The sequence below is a fragment of the Amblyomma mixtum genome, chromosome 2, assembly GCF_055824585.1.
Source record: "Amblyomma mixtum isolate Tamu chromosome 2, ASM5582458v1, whole genome shotgun sequence".
Classification (NCBI taxonomy): Eukaryota; Metazoa; Arthropoda; class Arachnida; order Ixodida; family Ixodidae; genus Amblyomma; species Amblyomma mixtum.
In genome coordinates, this window is record NC_143013.1 from 206,055,680 (window position 1) to 206,077,815 (window position 22,136).

Sequence of the window (22,136 nt, forward strand, 5' to 3'; positions counted from 1 at the left end):
CGCGCCGTGTGGAATATGTCGCTTTTGCTGCCCCAGTTCGCGTGGCCTTGTCTGTCTTCGCACTTGGTATTAAAGCCCCCTTCGTCAACAAGTACTTTACAATATGTACACAAGGTGTCGCACAGTCTGAAGGGGATTGTGCGCGAAGCTGGTGTACAACTGCTTTGCTCCGCCAGGAACAAACTGAGGGAGGGGGGAGGGTGATGTGCAAGCAAGTCAACCTAGAAAAAAGCAAGAAAGCCTGCAAAAAAAAAAGCCGAAAAAGTTTATCAGCTGTCGTTGTGATGTTGTATATAAGATGCCTTGTCATGTGGCCGATTCGATATCGGTGGGACCGTAGCTACGCAAGCAGGCGAAAGACATCGAAAACCAGTCATGGAAAAATAACACGGTCATACATTGTACGGACTCCGAAGACTGTGTAGTATTCCTTAAAAACACCATTATCCTCACTAGATATAAAGACCAGACCTCACGGCTCACCTGCAAAGCATTCAACACATACAACTACGGCGACACGTTTGTCATCAAGCCGTCTTTGGCTCTGATCCCGCAGGAGCTTGCCTATCTTAGCCAATGACATCACTGATAGTAACTGATTGTGAACTTCCCCCGATATGTTTGGTCTGTGTTTTGCTTGCCCCTTTTCCTTGATATTGCTGCCTTCCCTGTTGCAATTCGGTTGCTAGTCAGCGCTTGAGTCTGTGTTCTCTTCCGTCCTGTCTGTTAGTGCTGTTCAGTGATGTTAATCCAATGAAAGGTAATCGAACATTTTAGTCCGCAGGTTTCCAAATTTGGCCGCGATAATGATGCCATGGCCTTAATCAATCGGGGAATTTCGGTACGAAGAAACCGGACTTTTTTTTTTGTCAGACGACAACCGTAAGATATCGCATAACAGTAGGGTCGTATATTTCAAATAATATTTTCGCTAGACACTGAAGCAAGATGGAGTGGTCGCCAACCAGTACTGAAAAATGGAAAGAAAGAAGGAAAGAAAGAAAATAAAGAGAGAAAGGAAGGTAGAAAAAGTTCAGGCACAAGTCAGAATCAACTGATCGATTCTTGTATTTTTATCAATACATTACCCGCGATGCATGAATGGCACAGGGAGACGAAGGGGGGGGGGGGGGGGGGGGGGCTCATCTCATTTAGCCCCGTCCTACTACTTGTTATCGATGCGCGCCGGCAGGGGCCCGTACGCATATCTGCGTCAGCACCCATGCCAACTTGAAACGAAGACCCACTTTTCCACTCTAATTTTAACAGCTATAACAGTGGTCGCCAACAAAACTGCTCCGATGGCTTTGTAAAGTGCGTACGGTCGAGTGACTGAATTGAAAAATGTTCTTCGGGCGTGTGGCCCATCGTTGTCATGACGGCGAAACAGATGCTGATTGTGTCGCCGCTGACGCGGCCTTAAGAAAGGAATTCCGCAAATTCTTTCTAAAAGTGAGCCTGATCCTTTGGTTCACTGTCGTTTAATATTACTGTAATCCAATTAGCGATTATCTCGGTAAATACCTGCAAAATACGAACAGCAAGCTGATCGTTGTGTAGTTTTTCACTCCCTTGCCATTTCCTTTTTTTATTATTATTTATGACAATGTTAGCGTTATTTCAGGTTTCCGGCGCTCTCGAGCTCGTCGGGCATTTCGTACACGAGGTGGTAAAATTTTCTACAACAATGTCCCCACCACACGTCAGCACATTTGCAGCTACCTGATACTCACCTGCGGCTTTCCCCCTTTTCATTGATGGTGATGATGATGTCTTCAGGCTTAATGGCACATTGCTTGTAGGTTTTCTTTATTTCCACTTCCGTTAGCGGCGGGATATCAAATTTCCCTGCACCGCAGTCACTATTATTAGTGTCGTGATTATTTGGGCTATACTGTAAAAATCTGTGTGAAATTCATCGGCTACTTTATTTATTTTATACATATTGCTATGACATCGTTATCTTTGTCTCTTAGTGCGCAGGTGTGAATTTTGACCACATCTAATTCCTCTTTATCGCCTATTTAGTTTATCTCCGCTTTTGTGAGAATACTCGGTGGTCTCCATATTATACTTCTTTGCGTGGTTCACCTTATGCTTATTGATTCGCTTTTACAATTCTGTCAGTTTTCTGTGCCTATACGAATCGAAGCTTTCATGCTTTCGTATTTTTTAACAGGTGTTTCGTTTACTGGTGAGCTTGCCAGTATCCTGCCTAGCTACCTTTTCGCTGTGACTATTTTGCCAAAGTTTAGCTTGTATACTAACGTCTTCCTTGCTTAAAGTTCAACATCTGTTCTCTAGCGGGATCCTGAGCTCCTCTTCTTTCCCTCGTATCCCTTACCGGACAATGTTAAAACGATCTCCGCGCACTTTCGCGTACGGACAGATTGTAATAAGCATAAAGAGGGAGAAGCGAAGACCGGGCGCCGGGACATGGCAGAGTCGAATTGTAACTCCGTAATCCCTATAATGCATTAACTAGAACCATTTTTCTTAGCCTAAGAGGAGGAACGAGAGCAGTAGTCAGCCCACATGGGACAGCAACTGCCGCGCACATGCGCTGTCGGAGACAGCTCCGCGCATGCGCGCAGTGTTTATTACGACGCCGTGACCGGTCGCGTTCAATTCTTGTAGCAGAGGCAGGTGAGCCGCCACTGTCCCCCGCAGTAGCCTCCACGGCGGCCGATGCTAAGGCAGTACTTGTGGCAGGATTCGTTGATTGGGCAGCCGTAACCGCGGCCTGCAAGTGCGGTGAATTAATCGGCAGGCTCACTCGATGTAGCCTTTGGTGAAGAGCTTGATGATCTAACGAGTGATTCGTCACACACGCGATGAGGCGAAATAAGCAGTGGGAGTTTGCGACAAAAATATAAAAAAATGTTCCTCGGGGGGAAAACTGAATTCTACGAGCCATGCGCTAGCTCGTCATGAATGGAGAGAGCCTGCGAAGAAGACATCCGAGAGCATCATTTATGACGTAACCGTTAGGCGCTCAGTTATGAGCTGATTGCTTGCGTTCTGTGCGAGCTGGAAGGAGGCGGCTGCTGCTGACGAAGAATGAAGTCCGTGGTAGCAGCGGGTGAGAGTGAGAGAGTATTGGGAGGACGCTTAAGCTTCGCCTTTAGGAGTAGAACTCGACAGCGTGTTGCAGCTCTGCCAGGCAGTCCATGGAGCGCCATCGCCCATTCGGTGCGGCGCCTTGCCCGTTGGACAAATTGAAAATTGATTTTTTTCGAAGAAAGGAAATGACGCAGTAACAGTCTCACTTATCTTGGTGGACACCCGAACTTACGCAGCCCCCGATTATAGGTCGCTATAGTTCTTCTTGTTTTAAGCAGCCGGTTCGATTCTCTGCCGCGAGAAAGGCTTTAGCTTAAATGTAAGTTTATGCTGCACGAAACACTGAATCATATGACACTATCTGGAACATTCTGCGGCAAGCGGTTGGAGTGATACGATGTTTTTACGCAGCCCCCGATTATTTGAGACACGCGGCGCCGACTACTACTACTACGGCTTTTCGATCCGAACTAGCTGTATACGCTATACCAAAATGACATTGAAATAGTAGATGCTAACGTCTGTAATGTTCTTGCGCCGCGTATATACTCCTCTGCCGCATCTATCACGCGTCGTGCCAAACAAGGTTGCATTCAGACTAGGAACAGGGAAGCGTACCCCTCAAGATAGAGTACCAATGTTACGGGACTGATTGGCTCTGTCTTTCAGGGGGCACTGAAATATGGTTGGAGCAGCAGGTTTTGTGCTCGGCGGTCCATCTTAGCGGCTATAGCCACGAGACGTAAATCGTGGGAGTAGACAGTTAGCATGGCTTCTAGCAATCTGTTTATTTATTTGTTTTATTTATTTACAAATACTGCTAATCCCAAGTGGGATTGTGGCAGGAGGGCTTAGTAAGGTTAACAGAACGCGGTCAAGCATAATCGGAACATTCAACTGATCAGCATGTTAAGAAAAACAACAAACGGTAAAACGAAAATACAACCGAGCTGTGACGGAAACAATCAAATAACACATAAAATAAGGCTAATGTCGGTAGTATTATACAAAGAATAACAAAATGTTGAAACAATGCTAGTTGTTATAATACGCAGACAATATGTAAACAGTAAATATTATAAGCGTACACTGCAAAGGCATTAACATAGTATAGGTATATGAATTCAGGAGTAATTTGGTTGCGCCACAGTTTTACTAAGATGTTTTTTTAGTGGGCTAACTTTAACGCCAGTTACCCCAGCATTGTTTCAGTTGACCTGGCAGTAGTGCTTCTACGTACCCGGAAATCCCGGGGAAGCTCATTTTTCAACGGGAAGTTATTTATTAACGCAGTTTTTTGCATGTTGCAAAATTGCACAATAATAATCAATATATCCGCAGATACCTCCAAGGGACGCTTGCAGTTTTCCGCTATCTATTGCAAAAAATGCATCTCTTTGGTTTTCTGCGACAGTCTGAACTAATGGGTGCTTGTGCAAGACAAACTTTAAGAGTTTGTCATGCTAAGCATTGTACGATTAGACTGTTCCCATCAGTAAGTTCGTAGCAGCATCTTACAACATTCCATAGTTGCCTCTCGATTAAAAATGATGTCCAAGGAAGCTCTATTTGAGCAGGGTTCTGCCGGAACGATTCGGCATTTGCAGACATCATCTCACAGTTGGCAAACTTTATCCGGGGAATTCTCGCTTATGTGCACGACCGGACCTTCAAGTGATGATAACGAAATTTTTGAGTTCAGATGAAAAAATAATTCGTTCTCGAAACGCAGTGAGTCTCCTTGAGGCGTTAGCTAGTGTTGCTTTCGACCCTGCTGAGTTGAAGTTAGCCTAGGCAGGCGAGATTTGTACCGAGAATGTTTACCTTTAAGGTAGAATAACAACGGACGTGCTTAGGAACTAGCCAGGAAGGTGCGAAATGCAGAATCACTTGTTTAGAAATGCTGCTTTACGAATTCTTGTATAGAGGCTGGACATGCGTTGCCTGCTGGTTCTAAGCGCAATGCTGATCATCACGCTGGTATCACTTCCGCGCCTCAACTTCTGTCAACGTTCTTATAACGGCAACCGACACAACATGGATTTGAGAACTGCCAGCGAGCCCCTTCTGCGTGATTCCTGTGCTGCATAAGTTGGTATACTGTGCTCTACTGCACTTACGGACTCGCAGGTGAGGCTCTTGGCTCCCCTCCTTCTCGGCTCCAGAGGCTAGGGCCAGGAGAACTGCGCGAAGGACATGCGCAGTTAGCACAGTGCGGCAGGAATCGTTCTAAAAGCAATAAACATGTATTTTTAAAGAACAGGCGACAATTTCGGGCCCACCTAAGCCACAGGAAGGCTTGTAAGGCAATTCTTAGCAGATGACAACAATACTTGAAAAAAAAAGAAGCGAAGCTTCTAAAAGTACAAAAGAGATGAGCGTGGTATACTTTGCACTCAGGAGTATTAGGACTGGAACAGTTTTGAAACGGACAGTTTTACTTTTTTGAGGCTGCTATGCAAATACATGTCATCAGGAACTTTGTTAGGAATTAGTGGAACATAGGAGGGGTGGAGTTAGGGGCATATTTAACATATCTAGTCCGGACATGTGGCGATAGAAAACATTCGCATGGTCGGAGGTGACAGGCAGATGAATAAGGGCTATTCTTTACGCCAGATCTATACCGTTACAACATTTTCAGCAAATATTATTCTGAAGGTAGGCAAATTTAGTTGCGAGGAGATTCAAGTCCTTACACATCCCAGCCACATCCTGAAATTCCTTACACAGACCTTAAGGTCCAAAAATTTGCAACTTGAAGCATTGTAGAACTGAGCAGTTTGCAAGCATGGTTCACTGGACAGAGAAGCTTGAGTCCACAAATTATGCCCCTCACTCCGTTTTCCCCGGCAGGCTTGTTAGTTACGATCGCGCGCAACTTCGTCCGAAAAACAGGTAGAAAGCCTGTCTGTAGGCCTACAGATAGAGAACTTCAAAAAATACCAGCTGCAACCGCATAAGGGCGCAATGCGCGTAACGTCAAGAATGCAAAAACCGTCTCAGAAATCAGAATAACACAGCTTAGAACATTGGACGCATATGCAGTTCAGAGAGAAAGAGAGAGAAAGAAACTCTTTAATGAAATACAGAGAATTTAGCCGGCGTTTAAAAACCGCTGGCATGCTACTCTGGGAGAGGAAGAGATGCAAAGTGCCACAAAGGTAAAATATTAAAGAGCTACGAAGTAAACAAGACTGATACTGTTATTTACTTGGCGCGGCGACGCCCGCAAAGGCTCTGATTCAAAGGTGCCGCTAATAACATACATACATACATCTTTATTAACTCTCACAAGGTTACATGAGTAACAGAGGAGAGAGGACGCAAGGCAAAAAGCTGCGTTGGTGCAGCTTGAGGGCCACCCTGCGCCCTCTGCCGGCGGTATCGCCTGGCAGCTAATCACAACAGCAGTGGAAGAGCGCACTCACAAGCACAAAAGAAAATACAGCCACAAAATATATACATTAACATTTGCATGATGTTATGCCTCTATTAGCACTCGACATTATTGGACAAAAGAAACTGCTCAAAATTTTTATGTACAGGAAACGCATTTATAATCAACCGAGATAAAAATCAAGTAGAAAGAAGATACACAAAGCTATATGTATATGTTCTAATCATGATGCCAAAATGATGCACATTCAAACAAAGGAACACATTCAAACACATTCAAACAAAGGAATAAGTGTTATTAATTTATGCCGTGAAATCTTTTCAAGTATGATGTTGTTCTTGTGCAGAATATTGAGGTAGTGTGGTAGACTATATGTCAGTGACTGCTTACCGTACGTAGTGCGGCAGAAAGGTACGGGCCATGACATTTTGTTCCGTGTGTTATAAGATGGAATCGAACGAATGAGGTTGAAACTTGATAAGAGGAGATCATTATTAGTAATAAATCCATGGCAAGGAAAGCGCTGCAAGTGTCCTCACCGGCCAGCAGTCCGAGCAGGGAGAGGACGAAGAAGAACCTCATCTTGCGCTGGCTTTGACACCTGTGGATGCAGGTGGAGACGGTTAGCGCGCATTTTTGCAACTCTGGATGTCAGCGGAGTTCTCAGTAAATCCTCATCGCTAGAATGCGAAGGTGCAGGTTTTCTTTTTTTTTTAATAATGGCATATTCGGCTGTTTTTTCTTCTTAGGCTTAGTTACTGAAACAACCATAACAACACCAAAATGTGCTTTTCCAAAACGAGTAATTCGTTGTGATGAAATACCAATAGCGTGGTGAACCACACTAAAGATTATTATGCAAACTAATGCCAGCAGGGGCGCTAAAGGTTTCGAAGCCCTTTAGAGGGGGCGCTACAACTGTTTGATCTCGTAGTTAGGAAATTCGTTTTCATTCACGATATTTTTGAAGTGAAGTGAAGTTTATTTTTGACATCGATTTTTCAGAGGTGACGGGACAAAAGGCAATTCATTTTATGCCTGACGTGGCCCCGTCACCCGTTACATTGCTTAGGGGGGTGGCAAATTACACAGCAAAGTACACAAAGCAACACAAGAAAAGTAACAACATCGCATACGTACTACATGAATTATATGTAACGATCAATGAGTTACACATAATTAACACAGATGCAATGGAAAATGAAGGAAACAACAACGCATAGCTAAAATGTCTATAGGACAAAACAAAAAATTGAAATAGCGAACAATGAGATACACAGAATTAACAAACAGGCAAGGGGAGAAATAGCACGCAAACCAAAAACAATGAAAACCGCATCGCATACCTCCTACGTCTTTAGGACAAAAAAAAAAACAAAAATAGCGAACCTGGACATACACCCAGCGAATAAAAGAAAATATTACACATCTTCGTTCACTTCTGTCATGTAATTTCAAATAAATACAAACAAAACTTTTGCTTAGCTTAACACTCTTCGACAGCGGACAGGGTCTAATTCAGGAAAGGAGATTTTGTATTACCTAGAATTCTTTTGAAACAAACGTTGAGCAAAAACGTTCAGAGGGTGAGAAAAGAAAACCAGCCACAAATAACTCGGCTTCAGTTTCAACCTTCGCTACAGATGAAAAGCGCTTTCCAGGGTACAAAATTTCAAAACATAAAGAAAGAAAATAATTTAGCCACAGCCAAGGAGGATAAAAATACGTCAGAGTAGCTCCAATATTATAGGGAAGACATTGTCAGCAATGACTGAAAAGACCAGCCTTTTCTTTCTTATAGCTAGTTTTGCTTCGGCCGTATAGTGCCAAGAGGACATTCTCAACTGCACTGCAGAGACAGCAACTGATTTCGCTTTTCCGTAGAAACAGACCCTTTCGTATTTCAGCCACATTTACAGAATAAGTGGGGACCCATATAGTGCACCAGAGAAAAGTAAATGTGCATGAATTATCCGTTTCGACACATTTCTGGTCCGGGTAGATAAGCGCAAGATTGTTCCGTAAAACAGCAACATGGTTGGATATGGAGTGACGTCTGTACTCTGTTCGAAAGTAAGACACCACTATTGCGCCATTAGGGTGTGTTTGATACCTATAAGGGTGTTAAATTGAAGGTTTATCAAGGCCACAAATATGCAGTTACACTTCAAAACAGACTAACGGTCTGTACACGTGAGGCAATAAGTGTAAATCGATTGGAACCAAAGCGGTTTATTTATGAGAACAAGTGTAAGTGCATGACATGGGATGCTAGCAGTTGCTCGTAAGGCAAGCTTTTTACACATCCTTAGTTTCAGTTTCAGTGTTGTTTATTTTCAGGTGGAACTGACAAGTTCAAATGGCAACAGTTAAAATAAGAACAGTGCATAATAAACTGTGGACTTCACTGCTATTGGGACCGAATCCCGGTGCCTGTTTAACATCCCGCAGTCAAAATATTGACACTCTCCTCCTGAAAACGGTTTCCTGAAAGTGTTACTACAAGCCTCTTAAAGGGTCTCTGAAAGAGGCTCTGAATAAATGTGCAGTATTCCGTCGATGTTCAAGGACGCTGCTTCACGAGGATCTTCTAGCAAGAATTTTTTAAATGGTTTTGTAGAAGCTCAGTTATTTGGTTTGGTTTGGTTTATTGAGGTTTAACGTCCCGAAGCAACTGAGGCTATGAGGGACGCCGTAGTGAAGGGATCCGGAAATTTCGACCACCTGGGGATCTTTAACGTGCACTGACATCGCACAGTACACGGGCCTCTAGAATTTCGCCTCCATCGAAATCCAGCCGCCGCGGCCGGGATCGAACCCGCATCTTTCGGGCCAGCAGCCGAGCGCCGTAACCACTGAGCCGCCGCGGCGGGGCAGAAGGTGAGTTATGTGCAGTCAAAATTTGAATTTCAGCCCTTTTGTGCCTTTCCTTCTCTTCTCGTTCCTTTTTGCACGCTCAAAGGTCGGCACTCTTCCACCGGCCCCACCCACTGGGCCCCACCATCGGCTACCGCCGCGCCTGGGAATACCCGGATGAGCGACAAGGCTGACTGGCCGCGGCCATGGTGCTGCATGACATGTGGAAGAATCTAACCAACAGCCATATCTGCACAGAAATACGCAGCTGCATTAGAAGGAGGAGGGGCTCGAGTATGATAAAGCCGCCGGAGAAGGCTGGGCGTGATATTGGATTTCCTGCTCCACGTCGAGGTGTATTTGGCTGAGGTGTTCATAGAATCTAGTGATTGAGAAAGTTTATGTACTCTCTTCAGAATGTGCTTCAGAGCCCCTTTAAAGGAGCAGCCTACTGTCGCAGACGGGTATAAAAGTATTGGAGTATTTTTGAAGATCATTCCCTATGGTAACAATACTTAGAACAGAACTCGTGATTTTGTCAGGAATTTATATATTAAATTCACAAAAAATTCAGGCCACAGCCAATGGCGACGGTGTGATCTGTACAAACGACGTAGCTGTGGTGGCAGTCGGGATACGCCACTTGGAGTGGATATAATAGTACATCTTATGAAGAGGACTGCGTGCAGCTTAGAGGGTTATTGTTCCTAAAGATAAATTAAGGCGCCTTAGTTTTTTCTCTTGCAGCTAGTCATCGTTTCTTCCACTCTTCAGCCACGTATTTGTGTCATCTCCGAAAATCACCTAAAAAAGGAGATTGATACTACACTGTAAGCGGCGCTGACGTCGATAGTGCTATGACCTGCAAAACATTCTTGCCGATATCTGTGATGGCTATCAGAAGTCTTGTTTTAATAGTAGCTTGTGCAGCCACCTTAGTGCTTTAAACTAAAATTAGGCGGCGTGAAGTTGGTGCCGTATCTATAGTGTCAGGATCTGCAGATGTCGACTACCAGACGGAAAGCGACATTCTCTCATGTCGAAAATTTACGTTTAAAGTTGCTCTGCTCTGTTAGTTACTAACCCCAGAGCCGGCTGTGCGTTTATTTCTTCGGCATTGTAGTATGGGGGAACACTTACAACTGTCATTTGCACCTAGCCATCATGTTTTTTTAGATTAATGAACAACACACTTTCTTTTGAGTTTATTGACAAATGTTTTTTAAGACCGCCTATGTCTTTGTCTATGTTTAAATCGAATTTAAAAAGTTCTCTTTTGCAGCAATAAGCGGAGTGAATGCCTCTCTTCCCTTTAGAAAATCCTTGTCCTTAATTATTTGCTAGAAATTTGACTTTGTCTTTTGGGGTTTGACAACTGTATCCTTGTATTCTAAATTCATTATTGCCATCCCTTTGCTTCGTCAATATAATATCTTATCCGTTAAAAATTTATTTGATTGCAACCTAGCCATCATGTTTTTTTTAGATTAATGAACAACACACTTTCTTTTGAGTTTACTGACAAATGTTTTTTAAAGAATTGTAACCCTACAAGATTTGCAGCTCGAAAAAATTTCTTGCTTCCCCAAGTTTTTACTAATTATGGAAAACGGCATTCTCATTTTGCATGCATTTCCCTGTGGAATAATTTACCCTTGAGTTTAAGATCGCCTATGTCTTTGTCTATGTTTAAAACGAATTTAAAAAGTTCTCTTTTGCAGCAATAAGCGGAGTGAACTGCCTCTATTCCCTTTAGGAAATCCTTGTCCTTAATTATTTGCCAGAAATTTCGACTTTGTCTTTTGTGGTTTGAGAACTGTATCCTTGTATTCAAAATTGTTTTTTATGTCTTTTCACAATGCTGTATTTTGTACAATATTATTTATAGTGGTTTGTTATTTTTTTGATTTGCTTGTCTGTTTTTCGCCCTGCTAATCTTCTATTTCATTTCCATTATATAAATATTACTTATTTAAATTACCATTGTTATTACTGCTAATTGTACCTGTCTGTGATGCTGCTTGTTTTTATTCAAGTTAGTATTTATCTACAGGGGGTCCAGTGACAGTAGCTTGACTTTGGGACCCTCGCCTGTATACTGAATTTATTTATTTATTTTTATTTATTTATTAGAGATACTATCGGTCCGGTCAGGACCAAGATAGGAGTGATACAAGGTACAGATTAGAAAGGCGGAACACGACAAACAAAACACCAGCACCATCCAGTCGGTGCCAAGGTTTAACATATCAAAAAATGGAATTGACCTCTAAGCAACAAATAAAAATGCGCAAAAATATCGCTGCAACGAAACAGAAAACAATCTGGAAACACCATGTCCAACACAAATGCAAGGCGCATTATATCAGGCACTATACCAACCAATCACGAACAAAAAAAGGGGCTTTCTATTTGGCAAAAGAAGTGTGTTCGTTAAAATTCAGTTGAGCGCCTCTTAAAGAGCACATGGCAGGTCATATTCTTCGCACATGTTTTGAGCCCTACTTAAGACCACTTAAGCTCTATAAGCAAGTTCTAAACGTAGCTCAATCGGATTTATTTTATTTTCTTCCCAATTGTTTCTTCTTTCAACTGAACTAGAACTAAATTGAAAATTTTAAGACACTTCTGAAGGCACGAGACACTTCAGAAAAACAAAACTACCATGTAAATGTCTACCATTCTTGTTCGGTATCTTTGCATCACTCTGTAGATAGTACAGGACCAAAATAGGCTTTCGATTTTTTGTTGTCTTCTCAGTAATCGATCACATTTAACGAACAGTGACATTTCAACATATTGGAGGTAAAAAAAACTGCTTACTTCAATTTTTGGCCAGAGTCAACATGCACTAAAACCTCCGTTTAGCAACCACTACGCACGCAAACGACCGGGTCAATTGGAGAGAAATGACAGGAGCCTTTGTTTTGCAGTGGGGCCTAGTTATGGTGGTGATGATGATGATTAGGCCCCACGTACTCACTTTAACTGTAAATCCTATGCTGCTTTACTTACCACGCGACAGCGTGAGGGTGGCGTGTCGCAGAAAAACTGGTGTGTGCGTTGCTGTCGGCGTCGGCGTGACGGAAAAATCCGTATTGGTCGAAAAGGTAGCTGTTACAAGAGGTTCCTAGAGATAGCGCCAGGCGCGCTATCGCTACGCCGCGCAGGCACGCTTGAACGGCTTGGTTATGCGGGGCTTTGTACGTATGTCGTGTGGTCTTCACATAATGATTGTGATTATGAAAGAGGACACATTTGCTTGTCTACGTGGGCAGGAGGAACCGCTGTCGCGTAATATCCTTAAAGGCGGAGCTCAACTGTCCTCCTAACTTTTACTTTGCTTTTGTAGGCTTCTTTGGGGTCTGTTCTGTATCCCTTCCAGTAAAGTACTTTCGACAACTGCCCACCTCACGCACCCATATAACGATTTAGCAGCTCGGTGATATCCCAAACGCGTTGAGAGCTCCAACTCAGGCCGTGCTGCCTTCGTTGAATATGAAAGCCGCATCCAAGGTGGACATTAAGATATGTGCATTCTAAGGAAGACATTCTTTTATGTGCTCTCCGAGATGACGTTCATTGAGTGCTCGTTGGAATTTCGGAATCAGCTGGAAGGACACTCTCTGAAACGCTCTGGCTGACATAGTATCTAGAAAATAGGCTTTATGGTTTGATGAACAAACTTGGGCGAGTAATTGTGCTCAAAAGACTGGATCATTACCTGGCTCTTGTCCGCACACTAAGTGTCGCTGTGTTTTGAACATATCCCGTGACAGAGACCGCTATTGTAGCCAAAATGTAGAAGTACGTGGTCAGAAGAGCATCACGCATGTTGAATAAATATCGAACAGAAATAAAAATAGACTGTTATGAATAATAACCGGAGTAAACAAATAGAAATGGCCTTGGCCAGGGCGTTTAATACGAACGAAAGATAACCGATGGTCGTTAACAGGGTAACATACTGGATTTCAAGCGAAGGGAAGCGTAGCAGGGCGCGGCAGGAAGTTAGGTAGTCGGATGAGATTAAGAACTTCGCTGCGATACGGTGGTCGCAGCTGGCACAAGACAGGGTTAATTGGAGAGATATGGGAGAGACGTTGGTACTGCAGTGGGTGTAGTCGGGCTGATGATGCTGCTGCTTAGAGTAAGTAAGACAAGCAAAGACTAAGCCATGCTCATGCTTAAAACAAAAAGCATACCGTGTACTTTTCTTTGTTTTCCTGATCGTTGTGAGTGATCCAGCAGAGCTTAGAAAAGTTGGCACCTTTACTGCATCTCTTTTTTTTTTTCAGGAGAAATGCGAATGAGTACAAATCCTAATGAAATCAGGCGTCCCCGCCGGCCGCTTGCTTTTGTAAGTCGGATTCTTATGGCTGCACTAAGGTTTGAAAAGCAAGCCAGTCACCGAATAGTGTTTAGAAAGGGTTGAGGTTGGCAGAAAACCAAAACTGATTGTGTTCAGCCTTTAAGGCTTCCGTGTTGCAGGAAGTTCGGCGTCGTCAACGTCGGCGATGTAAGCGAAAAAGCAGGTGGCACAAGGTCACGCGACCTAGTGACGTCATCAGGACCTGCCTCCCATGACAGGCGACAACCCGCCCGCCTGACTGTGAGGAGAGTGCCCATGCACGGAGACAGGTAGTCAGACAGATGATCAGTCGCGAGAGGCTGCGCCGGAAGAGCAACCAGGGCCTCACCAGCCGCACCAGTGGCTCTGTTTGAAATCGCCACCTGCCGTAGCAGCGGCGCATCGCTTAACTGCTGCACCACAGTGCCAGGAGCGGTCTGAAGACACGTAGCGATCTATAAATGCAAAGTAGAGAAGGACCAGTACCACATATATGTCTTAACCCATTCACGCTGTCGCGTCGTGCCCTTAAGGCGGAGCTAAAGTGTCCCTTCAAGTTATTTTTTTTTTCCATTTTAGCCTACCGTGTGCTTTTAGTAACTATAATAATGCTAACCTCATCGTCATCTAGTTATAGCTTTTTAAGGGTTTCGCTTCTGTATTTTTAGCGAGGAAAATAATAGCTTGATTTATCTTAGTGTCCGTAGGTGAGCAGGTGAGCATATAAGCACTGACAAGGTATGATATGGCAAGAAAGTAAATCATACAGGTTTACTCTCCTGAACAACATAGTAGTTTGGTTTTGGTATTATTGGGGTTTAACGTCCCAAAGCAACTCAGGCTATGAGGGACGCCGTAGTGAAGGTCTCCGGAAATATCGACCACCTGGGGTTCTTTAACGTGCACTGACATCGCACAGTAGACGCCTTCATCGCCTTCGCGCCTTCATCGAAATTCGGCCGCCGCGGCCGGGATCGAACCCGCGTCTTTCGGGTCAGCAGCCGAGCGCCGTAACCACTGAGCCACCGCGGCAACATAGCAGTGTCGTCAGCGCAACTGTCATAGAATAGGGGCATAACAGAAAAACAGTAACAAAAACATACAGGTTCACTACTCTCTCACTGAACCATGTATATGTTTATGCGACGTGATAATTGTGTTATGAGAATGAAAATCTTTGCCATTTGGTGCATACTTATTAGAGGAAAACCAGCCAAAAAGACGTAGAAACCAGTCATCGTAGTGTGCACTTTATTCTTGGTCCCGTGTATTTTCACTAGATTTCCTCGGATAGCTTATTTGCATCATACGAGCACTGTTTGTCTCTGCTCCGGATGCTGAATACTTAACAAGTTGATTAATTTTCTGCATTATTGGCCTTAGTGTTATGCCTTTCTATCATCCTTCTTTACCTGATATAATGCAGTGTCATAGATGCCTGGTGAAACTTTGCTTTTTTGATTGTAAATGCATCAGGAAGCAGCGCTTCAAGATTTTCATGAATATTAAATGCGTGGTTTTTAAACATTAGTATTAAGCTAACAACTAAAGTGAGTGACGGTTCGAATGAATTAGGAACTAAACAGTTTAGAGAGAAAGGAATCCTTCTTTCAAGAATGCTGTGTTGTTTACGAAGCGCGTGGAGTACCCCGTGACTGTTGTCGTTCGTAATGTATCAAACAAACAAATAAACTGCTCGGAAGAAAGGCAAACTGTATGATTTGCGAGGATCGCGTAGGAAAAGAATGGCAATGTAAATAATTATGAAGGAATTTTCTGTTGCCTCAAGGTTCAGATTATTCGCAGATTGATAGGAATCCGCACCTATTATCTCTATTGTAATAAGAGTGTAATTACTCTTTGGCATCCCTCCGAGCGCTGCCATACGGCTACAATGGAAAGCTATACAGCTTTCTCAGAAACTTCGTAGTTAAAGAAAAATTCGTCCTGGTCCGGGGTTCGAACCCGGGACCACCGCTTCACCGGAGCAGTCGCTCTACCAATTGAGCTAACCGGGACGGCAAGCTTATGGTAGGGCGAGAGCGAATTGATCAATAACTCGAAGTGGGAACTGTGTTGGTGGCAACTGTGTTGTAGCCGTATGGCTGCGCTCGGGTGGATGCCAATGAGTAATTACTCCCTTATTACAAATCTACTCCACCTTGGGGGATTCCCCTAAAACATTTGCCCCGCCACGGTGGCTCAGTGGTTACGGCGCTCGGCTGCTGACCCGAAAGACGCGGGTTCGATCCCGGCTGCGGCGGCTGAATTTCGATGGAGGCGAAATTCTAGAGGCCCGTGTACTGTGCGATGTCAGTGCACGCTAAAGAACCCCAGGTTGTCGAAATTTCCGGAGCCCTTCACTACGGCGTCCCTCATAGCCTGAGTCGCTTTGGGACCTTAAACCCCAATAAACCAAACCAAACCTAAAACATTTGACCAACACAGTTCCCACTTCGAGTTATTGATCAATTCACTCTCGCCCTACCATAAGCTTGCCGTCCCGGTTAGCTGAATTGGTGGAGCGACTGCTCCGGTGAAGCGGTGGTCCCGGGTTCGAACCCCGGACCAGGACGAATTTTTCTGTAACTACGAAGTTTCTGAGAAAGCTGCATAGCTTTCCTTTGTAGCCGAATGGCTGCGCTCGGGTGGATGCCAATGAGTAATTACTCCCTTATTACAAATCTACTCCACCTTGGGGGATTCCCCTAAAACATTTGACCTATTCTCTTTAGATAGAAAAAAAAAACAATCCCTCAAACATTAATGACTAGAAAGGGCTTAAGAGCACTCTAATAATTCCATTTGCTTATTTACATAATACTGCAGAGCTTTTTGGTACAAGTAAGAAGAGTGAAAGCAAAATACCAAAAACAATGTTTCCACTCCTTCGTACAAAAGAACACTCTATACAAACATGTCCAACATTCTTGGAAAATTATAAGATACTGTTACAGAAGCATTAAAGGCAATGGTCCATTCTCCTAATATGTTGCAAAATCTTTCTTATAAAGCGTTTCCATCGATCGCATCGAAGTGTTAAGAGTGACACAGAAAACCAGTGGTGAACGCTTTTGACGATAGCAAAAAGATTATTGGAAAAAAAATTCAAGACTGCCGTCAGGTGATCTCCGGATATATTGATATTTGTAGTGAAATCTTAAATTATATAAAAAATTGCGTTCATCATCAGTTTCCCGCTCAAAAATGCCTTTGTCTAGAATTTTTGGGTATGCATTCTTGAAAATTAATGCGTGAGAACATGTTACATGGAAAATGTTTAAAGTTTAAACGCGGAAAATCATCTTCAAGTAGCAAATAGTGAAATAGTTTTTACCAGTATTAGAAATCAGTGTAAGTTTGCTTTTGCGAAGTAAGGAGTGAAGATATGGTTTTGTATCTGCCGTGCTTTGCAAGTTAACGACGATGTGACATGACGTGTTGCCGAGATGCCGAAGTTTCCATGAATCAAGGAGTCCAAAAATTTTATCCTTGCTCGTTTTATCGGGTAGAGAAGATTTTTATTTGCTTAGTTCTCGAAAGACCGGTGGAGAATCGGAATTTCTGTATTTGTTGTTCGTTTGTTCCTCGCTGTTTGCTCCTGTATTTGTTCCTCTATTCATGTATTCGTTGTAGATGAAGCGCGCTGTTTGTTCCTGCATTTGTTGTAGATGAAGCGACTATATTTTCGATGAACACATACATGTAGGAGGAAGAACTTAAGGAGACAGAACGCTAGTTTTACACCGAAAAGCGGTTTCCATTCCTGTGATTAGGCGCCATTCCGCTGTGAGTGGGTCAGTGTTTATTGAAAAAGACAGTAGTGATTCAGGAAAGATTTCCTGTTAAGAAGTTCGTATTTAACAGCTGCTATTAAGTAACTCGAAGACTTCTGCTTGAAAACCGTAGTGCCAGGTTTCATGGATTTGTTTAGAATCTACATTACATGATTTGCGACTTCATGATCGATGAATACACAAGAGGAAGAACTTAAGGAGACAGAATGCTAGTTCCACCGAAAATCGGTTTCCATTCCTGTGATTAGGCGCCATTCCGCTGTGAGCGGGTCAGTGGTTATTGAAAAAGACAGTAGTCATTCACGAAATATTTCTGTTCAGAAAGTTCGTATTTAACGACTACTTTTAAGTAACTCGAAGCCTTCTGCTTGAAAACCGTATTGTCAGATTTCATAAATGTTACCGAAATTAAACGACTGGAGTAAGTTTTCGTGTGTACGGCAAGTGATCCTTGTTCAGAAATTTCCTCTCTCATTTTTTCAGACCTATCTTCCAATTACTTCGGGGGCACTGACAGTCTTCATTCTGAAACTACACTTTTGTGTACTGAATATTTGCAATCCTTTTCATACACAGAAGCTCTCGACATGCGCATTTTTTCAAAGCGAATGCCATCTTGTTTGTGTCTTCCAATGTTCCTTTTGTCTCGACCCTGCGCTGCTCCCTCACCCCGCGCTGTTTTTTGAATGGTGCTCTTAGTTACTCGTTGGCAGCGCAGGTAAAGCTTAAAAGGTACATTCTGCTACGCATTGAAAGTTTAGACCATTACCTTTAGTAAGTTCATAGCAGTGTATTACAACATTTTAAAGTTGCGCCACGGTTAAAAGTGATTTCTAACAAAGCTGTACTTGTACTCATACTGAGCAGAAGGTCTATCTGTTGCCTGATGCGATCGTGTATGTAGCTAACAAGTCAAAGGCTATAAAATAAGAATATTACTGTACATATAATTGTGTGCAAAATATAAAATACAAGAATAAAATATGGAGACGTGATCGTCGCTATGTGCTCCAGCAAGTAATGGGGCGAATCAAACCTATATTTTGGACTAGGCTTTGCACACAACGTTTAGGGCATATACAGGGCCCGTTTGTAACAGAGAAGCTAGGTTTGTTAAAATTCATTGAGTGTGCACGCAACAGCCGTTTATGACAACAATTAATTTAGTTATGTGTGATCAATATTATGGCCCCATTGCTCCAGCGGGTACAGAATAAAGCCTCCACTCAGCTTTTACAAGGCCGCCTAAGCACTAGTCTGAAACCACTTGAAATCTTGTTCTTTTTCCCAGTTTCACCGTTCACGAAACCGCTCTTTGTAACGTGGAGTTAACACGTTTTGCTCATAGATCACAACGTGTGAAACAACGCGACCTGCTTATAGGTATACTCAAAATGTTTCCACTGACTGGTAATATTATCATCGTTATGAGCCTAACTACACCCACTGCAAGGCAAAGGCCTCTCCCATGTGTCCCCAATTAACCCGGTGCTTTGCCAGCTGCAGCCACCGTATCCCCGCAAACTTCCTAATCTCAGCCGTGCAGCTAACTTTCTGCCACCCCTGCTACGCTCGCCTTCTCTTGGTATCGCTAAAGGACCATCGGTTATCTTGCCTTGGCATTACATGCTTTGCCCATGCCCATTTATTCTTGATTTCGGCTAGGGTATAAATAACCCGCGTTAGCTCCTTGACGTATTCTGCTCACTTTCCCTCTTTCAACACTATACCTATCCGTTTACCTTCCATAGCTTGCTGCGCCGTTTCTACAGTATTTCATACCAAAAAAAGCTAATGAAAGAAAAAGTCACAGAAAAAGTAGAAATTCACCAATTTCAAAAATACAGACAGTAGCTCGATCCGGTCTTCATCGAAATGAACAGAAATATTTTTAATTTATTATCGAGAAATCTTTTTTTTGCAATTTGTTGCCACAAGATGGTGCTAAAGCGTCACACTACTAAGTGCTGAAACAATTGAATTGTTATCTGCCGGAGGAAAATGAAACTATTTTTGCAATACATTTTTTCTTTACCAAACAGAATTGTTATTTCCTGAGCGTTTATGCGAAAACGGCATTGTGCTGCTAACTATACCTTTCGAATAATCGAGTTTTTACTTTTTCCTATGGCTTCTGGTTCTCCCTGTATATATCATAAGAGAACTTCTTGCTGGACTAGTTGGTAATGGTGTCTTTACTTTACACTGTATATATCACACTGCGTTCATGGCCGCGCAGGTAAGGAAGTAGGCTGTTCATGTTGCACAGGCGAACATAGATGTAGAAGATGTTGAAGACGATCAGGATCACACCCTTGACAGACTACAGTGCCGTATATTAGAGCTGCCGAGAGATGATGATGATGATAAACAAGAACAGCAGATCGTCAAAAGCAGCACGAAAAGGAAAGGACGTACGCGGAACTGATAACAGCAGGAGCGCCGATTTTTGCTTCACCCGTGCATTGGTCGCGACTTTCACCATGATTAAGTTGCTTTCAGTGCGCACTAGCTTAGTTCCCGTTTGAAGAACTGGAATGAATAAGAGGCCTAAACAATATGTACTTACGTGTGGATGCTTTCACTCAAGGGGAGAAGTAGCAGCCTCTTGCACACGTGGTTTACTTATATACCGCGCAGCACTTCGGGATGGGAACACAATCACCTGCGGAAATACGGTGAATGGGCTGGCGCCAGCTAAACCTTGTTCGGAGAGATAAAACGCGTGACGCGGAGGGAGGTGAGACCATCGCACCTGACGCTTTCAGCAAGGTAATTACGTAGCCAGGCTACAAGACACTTTTATCGCGGCCATTTCGAGCACGAAGGGAGGTCACCGATACGACAGAATAGCAGGCGCCGGTCGGCCGTTTCAAAACATTTCTTTGCTCTTCTTGCGCACCTCAAAGGTTCCACAACTATCGGGTGGCGCAGGCAGTATTTGGAACAACCTAAAAAGAATTGCCGCATGCTCAGATGGTTCGACGGGGCGAACTGCATAGAGAGAATGAGCGTTTAGGACGGCACTTTTAATGCGAAAACGTTAAGGCTTCCGCTCTGCAGAAAATCCGGTGCCGGCGTTGTGAGAGAAGAATCAGATGGCCCTCCTGCCACCTAGGTCATGTGACCTGGTAAGTAGTCGCAGCCTGCCCACCGCGCCAGGTGGCAGTGAAATTAATGATTAGTTTTGGGAAGTTGCTCGTTAAAAACAACCTGGGTCCCGCACCGGTGGCAGCGGCGCATCGCCCAATCGCTGCAGAACTAACCCAGCAATGGCATAAGGACTCCCCACGATCTATGAATTTAAAGTAGAGAGTGACCGTTTCTGCGAGGTGATAGGCAAAGAGGATCCCAGGCCGTTGCGGAGACTTAATAGAGAATTATTATTATTATTATTATTACTAAGGCTATCGCGTCATATCCTTAAAGCAGAGCTTAAGTGTTCTCTCAAGTTTTTTCGCTTGGTGCTTTTCCCGTTCAAACTATGCATTGCCTGAAAGTTGCGCCAAATAATTTATCTTTATTTTAGCTGGTTTTTATGGCTAAATAATGATTTTCTGCTTTACATTTGCTGCATTTAAAGTTCGCTTTACTTAGACTATCTGTATGGCTCAGTTATGAATCCTTATGATATTCGTTCGTTGCGTTATACACACTTAGTTTTACCTAGGGCACTGCGTTGCATCAGCCGATGATGCGTGCTCGCTGACGTGACCCGCTGGCGTACGATATCGTTCGATATCACTTTCCCTCTCTACACTCGCCGCTCGCTTGAGGTCGTCGCCACGCCCGCCTCTCTGCTCCGTTCAGTGGAAAATTTTTCAGAGTACCGCGGGCTCCATCTCCATACTACCGAATCTGGAAGCTTCATGGCCGCCCCTGACTGACGGTCAAAGCGTTGCAATCGTATCCGTGGTTCCCTGTATATCCGTGTTCGTAACGCCATTATCATTCACGATAAATTAAACATCTGCCTAACACAGCTAACTTCGGAGATATTATGAACGGACACTGAGAAAAACAGAAAACAATAATTTTCTTAATACGTTGAAGCTGCACCTTCCACATGTATGCAGGCCCTGGAGGAAAGCCCAGTGGCTCCGGAAGCCTGCCGTTCTATCGGAAATCCTTTCAAATGTTAATGTTCACTACGCAGACAACACTGGGCCGCGGCAGCCACATTTCTTACACGCCCGGCTATGTGAGCAAAAGGAACGCGATACTCCGAGAAGTTAGCCAGCGGTTATACTCTCTCCACTACTGCCGATGCAGATTTTGTCCTGCCTCTCACCGCGAAAGGGGGTGGGGGGGGGGGGGGTGCGGGGGGTGGCTATCACACACGGCTTACTGCATGCGCCGGAGGCTTCACTCGGCGCTCAGGCAGAGACACACGCAGGTATTTCGCCTAATGGCATTCACACTACTCACGCAGTACTGGACTGAGAACGGCTATACGTAGATGAATATGAAGGGTATAAACAAACCCACTACGTGCTAAAATGATTACTGTAGAGTAGAAAGCATGAAGTACGTTCACACAGAACAAAAAAGCGGCAAGAGGATAAACAAACAAATGTACTAGAAAAATGTAATGCACAATTCTTGCCTGAAATAGACGGGACGGCAAAAAGCGGCAAGAGGATAAACAAACAAATGTGCTAGAAAAATG

General features: G+C 43.7%; 1 protein-coding gene across 1 annotated transcript; it reads right to left on the reverse strand.

Annotated features, from left to right (window-relative positions):
* Positions 1-2,534: 2,534 nt before the first annotated feature.
* LOC149362339 (4 kDa defensin-like) lies at positions 2,535-20,201 on the reverse strand. Its single transcript, XM_089569698.1, has 4 exons — positions 20,037-20,201; positions 7,003-7,064; positions 5,184-5,246; positions 2,535-2,743 (listed from the first exon to the last, which is right to left on the reverse strand). Exons 2-4 carry the CDS (start codon positions 7,043-7,045, stop codon positions 2,625-2,627), a joined length of 225 nt encoding a protein of 74 aa, XP_089425824.1. The 5' UTR covers positions 7,046-7,064; positions 20,037-20,201; the 3' UTR covers positions 2,535-2,624.
* Positions 20,202-22,136: the final 1,935 nt, after the last annotated feature.

What these genes read in the sequence shown, in the direction of transcription:
- LOC149362339 (XM_089569698.1), bottom strand. Translation starts at nt 7,045, where the DNA reads ATGAGGTTCTTCTTCGTCCTCTCCCTGCTCGGACTGCTGGCCG. An exon ending in CCTGCTCGGACTGCTGGCCG is followed by an intron (nt 5,247 to 7,002) that starts GTGAGGACACTT and finishes TCCTTCGCGCAG; the next exon opens with TTCTCCTGGCCCTAGCCTCT. An exon ending in AGAGCCTCACCTGCGAGTCC is followed by an intron (nt 2,744 to 5,183) that starts GTAAGTGCAGTA and finishes CCGCACTTGCAG; the next exon opens with GCCGCGGTTACGGCTGCCCA.